This window comes from Lupinus angustifolius, chromosome LG08 (assembly GCF_001865875.1).
Source record: "Lupinus angustifolius cultivar Tanjil chromosome LG08, LupAngTanjil_v1.0, whole genome shotgun sequence".
Taxonomy (NCBI): domain Eukaryota; kingdom Viridiplantae; phylum Streptophyta; class Magnoliopsida; order Fabales; family Fabaceae; genus Lupinus; species Lupinus angustifolius.
In genome coordinates this window covers 1,307,022-1,309,820 of record NC_032016.1, presented here as the reverse complement: position 1 = coordinate 1,309,820, position 2,799 = coordinate 1,307,022, and the positions used below count along the sequence as shown (strand labels likewise).

The 2,799-nt window shown below is 28.4% G+C and overlaps 1 protein-coding gene across 1 annotated transcript; it reads left to right on the top strand.

Annotated features, from left to right (window-relative positions):
- Positions 1-2,006, top strand: LOC109353798 (F-box/FBD/LRR-repeat protein At1g13570-like; the record flags this gene model as incomplete). The annotated part of the gene is made up of 3 exons (XM_019596161.1): positions 1-942; positions 1,124-1,270; positions 1,725-2,006. Coding segments are annotated over 3 exons (1,371 nt in total), but the record flags the coding sequence as incomplete, so codon positions are not given.

Below are 2,799 nucleotides of genomic sequence, written 5' to 3'. Positions count from 1 at the left end.
TTTGTTCAAATAATTACACAGGAAAAAAGTAGTGACATTGAAGACCGTATCAGTGAATTGCCTAATAGTATTATCTGTTACATCTTCACATTCTTAAATTTGAAAGAGGTCATAAGAACAAAAGCGTTGTCCGACACATGGAAAGACCGTTCTATGGATATGTCAATTCTTGTGTTTGATCCTACAATAATCAATATCGATTTAGATGATGTTCTATCCTTGGAGTCTATGCCATTGCCTAAAAAATATCAATTTATCGAACGAGTTGATCAACTTTTGGAAATACTCACAATTAATCAGTCTGTATCATTTACAATTTGGTTTCCTTTGGGAAAGCAATTTACTTCTCATATTGATAAGTGGATCAATCGTGCAATTGAGAAGGAATGTGAGAAACTTGATCTTGAGTTTCAGTTTGCAAGAATTGATGATGAACCCTACGATTTTCCTTTCCATATTCTACTCTCTAGTAAGAAATCTCATCTAAAATGTTTGTCCCTTTGTGAATGCCAGTTGAAACCTACTCGAGAAGTAGTACACAGACTCAACTTATTGGAGTCACTTACTTTAGTTTATGTATCTATGGAAGCAAGTGATTTAGAGATTCTACTCTCTAGTTGTTTGAATCTAGAGTTCTTGCATCTTATTGATTGCAAGGTACTAACATCTTTAAGAATTTTTAACCAAAATATGAGGTTGAAGCGTCTTTTTGTGACTCCACTTATTTTTGTTGCAAACATTGAACTTAGTCTCCCAAGTTTGGAACTCTTTATATTTAATGGTGAGATTGAAAATTTCACCATTTCAAGGATGAATCAATTGAAAACAGTTGAGTTATATATTGAGGGAACTTATCTAAGAGGTATGAGTCAACTATTGGATGAACTTTCAAGAAATGCTCCTCTTCTACAAACATTGTTTCTTACTGGCCATTTTGATCAGGTACATGATTAATTTTTCATCAAAGTCAATATAACTAAATCATTTATATATTATGAGTAGATTCTATCACTAAAGTTTTTAACATTATGAGTATATTTTATTCTATTTGTCAATTTATCTTGATTTGGGATATCATTTCTTTTGATTTTTTAGTTATTATTTTAGAGTTTTTTTCATGCAGTTCCTAAGTCATGCTCACAATAACAATCAAACACCAAAGTTCAACAATTTAACTCACTTGGAACTTACTCCTAAAGGAGACTATGGATGGAATGTGTCTATAGGCATACTTTACAAGTCTCCTAAACTTGAAGTTCTTGCCATTGAGGTTAGTAAAGGGTAATGTAATCTTGCATTTTCTTCTCTTCACTTGGTTTTATTACAGAAAAATTATTACCAAGGATTTCTTAACAAAGATATCAATTCCAAAGAGTAGAAAACTGCTTCACCCAACATGCATGTGGATATGGTGTATTATTAAGATTGGAAGCTATATATTATTGAGAAAAAATATATGTATTGGTAGTGTTTCACGTTCATACACTGTAAGTGTATCATTCAATATTCATATTTAATTATGATTGACTTTTTAAAAAAAGTTCAAATGAATAGTAAAGAACATAGTGACTGTATATGAATCTTTACAGCGACATGCATAAATATTACACTATATACTATTAGTGGATTATATTATATACTAGTTCAATCAGGTTCATACTTTTTTATATTCATTTTCTCAGTTTTAACTTTATAATTATGAACTATTCCTCCTTGATATATAGGGTTATACTCCTCCTATTGATGATGAGCCCAGTTGGACAAATCAACAATTTGTTCCTACATGCATATCATCAAGTCTTAAAATAGTGAGATTTGACGAATTTAAGGGTCAAGATTTTGAGTTGGAGATGATAGGATGTATACTTAAATATGCAAGAGTCTTGGAATACATGAAAATCAAAGTAAAAATGTCGAGTAAAAAGGCAAAGAAGAAGATAAAGATTATAAAAAAAATAAAAGCTTTTCCGAAAAGCTCCTCAGAAGCTAAAGTTTCATTTTGGTAAAACTATACAGACCCTCCTCCATCTTTAGGTTATGAGATAGGACCCATCTTAACTCATATCTCCTTATACCTTTTTCAGTGTAATATATAGTGAATATTTCTATATATTAGTCATTTATACTTGAACTTATATGAGAACTTGTTGTTGACCTTAACTTGTATATCCCATTGCCCTTATCATTTTATGGTACACTCTGGCATATATTGTATTATTTAGATGGACTTAACTTTTTTTAAAAAGATAAGCAATAAATATTTGAAAACATTTACATATATATATACATATATATTTTTTGATACATACATATATTTGGGTTAATAAAATATATATTTCAGATAGATTATATATTGCCAATTTAAAATTATATTACCATTTATTAGTGCTATATTATAAGTTAAACATAAATTTTAAATGTCAGTACAATTATAAAAAAAATTGAGAATGTTAAGAAAACTACAATTAAAACAAGTTACGCAATATTTTTTAATATGTTAACATTACATCCAACATTTTTTATATCTTACTAGAAGAAAACCATAAACTATATGTAGTAACATAGACTAAGAAATAATATTTTATACAAAAAAAATCATATGATATTGATATACATTGATCACTAATTATTAACTTTTTGTTTAATTATACAATTAATATAAAAGTTTAAATATGATTTTTGTTCCTAATTCATGCCGAATTTAGTCAAGTTTTTAATTTTTAGTTGTTGCATTTTTAGTCGATATTAATTCTAATCATTGCCTTCAACTTTGGATTGGAAATGTTAACATTGAGGGAC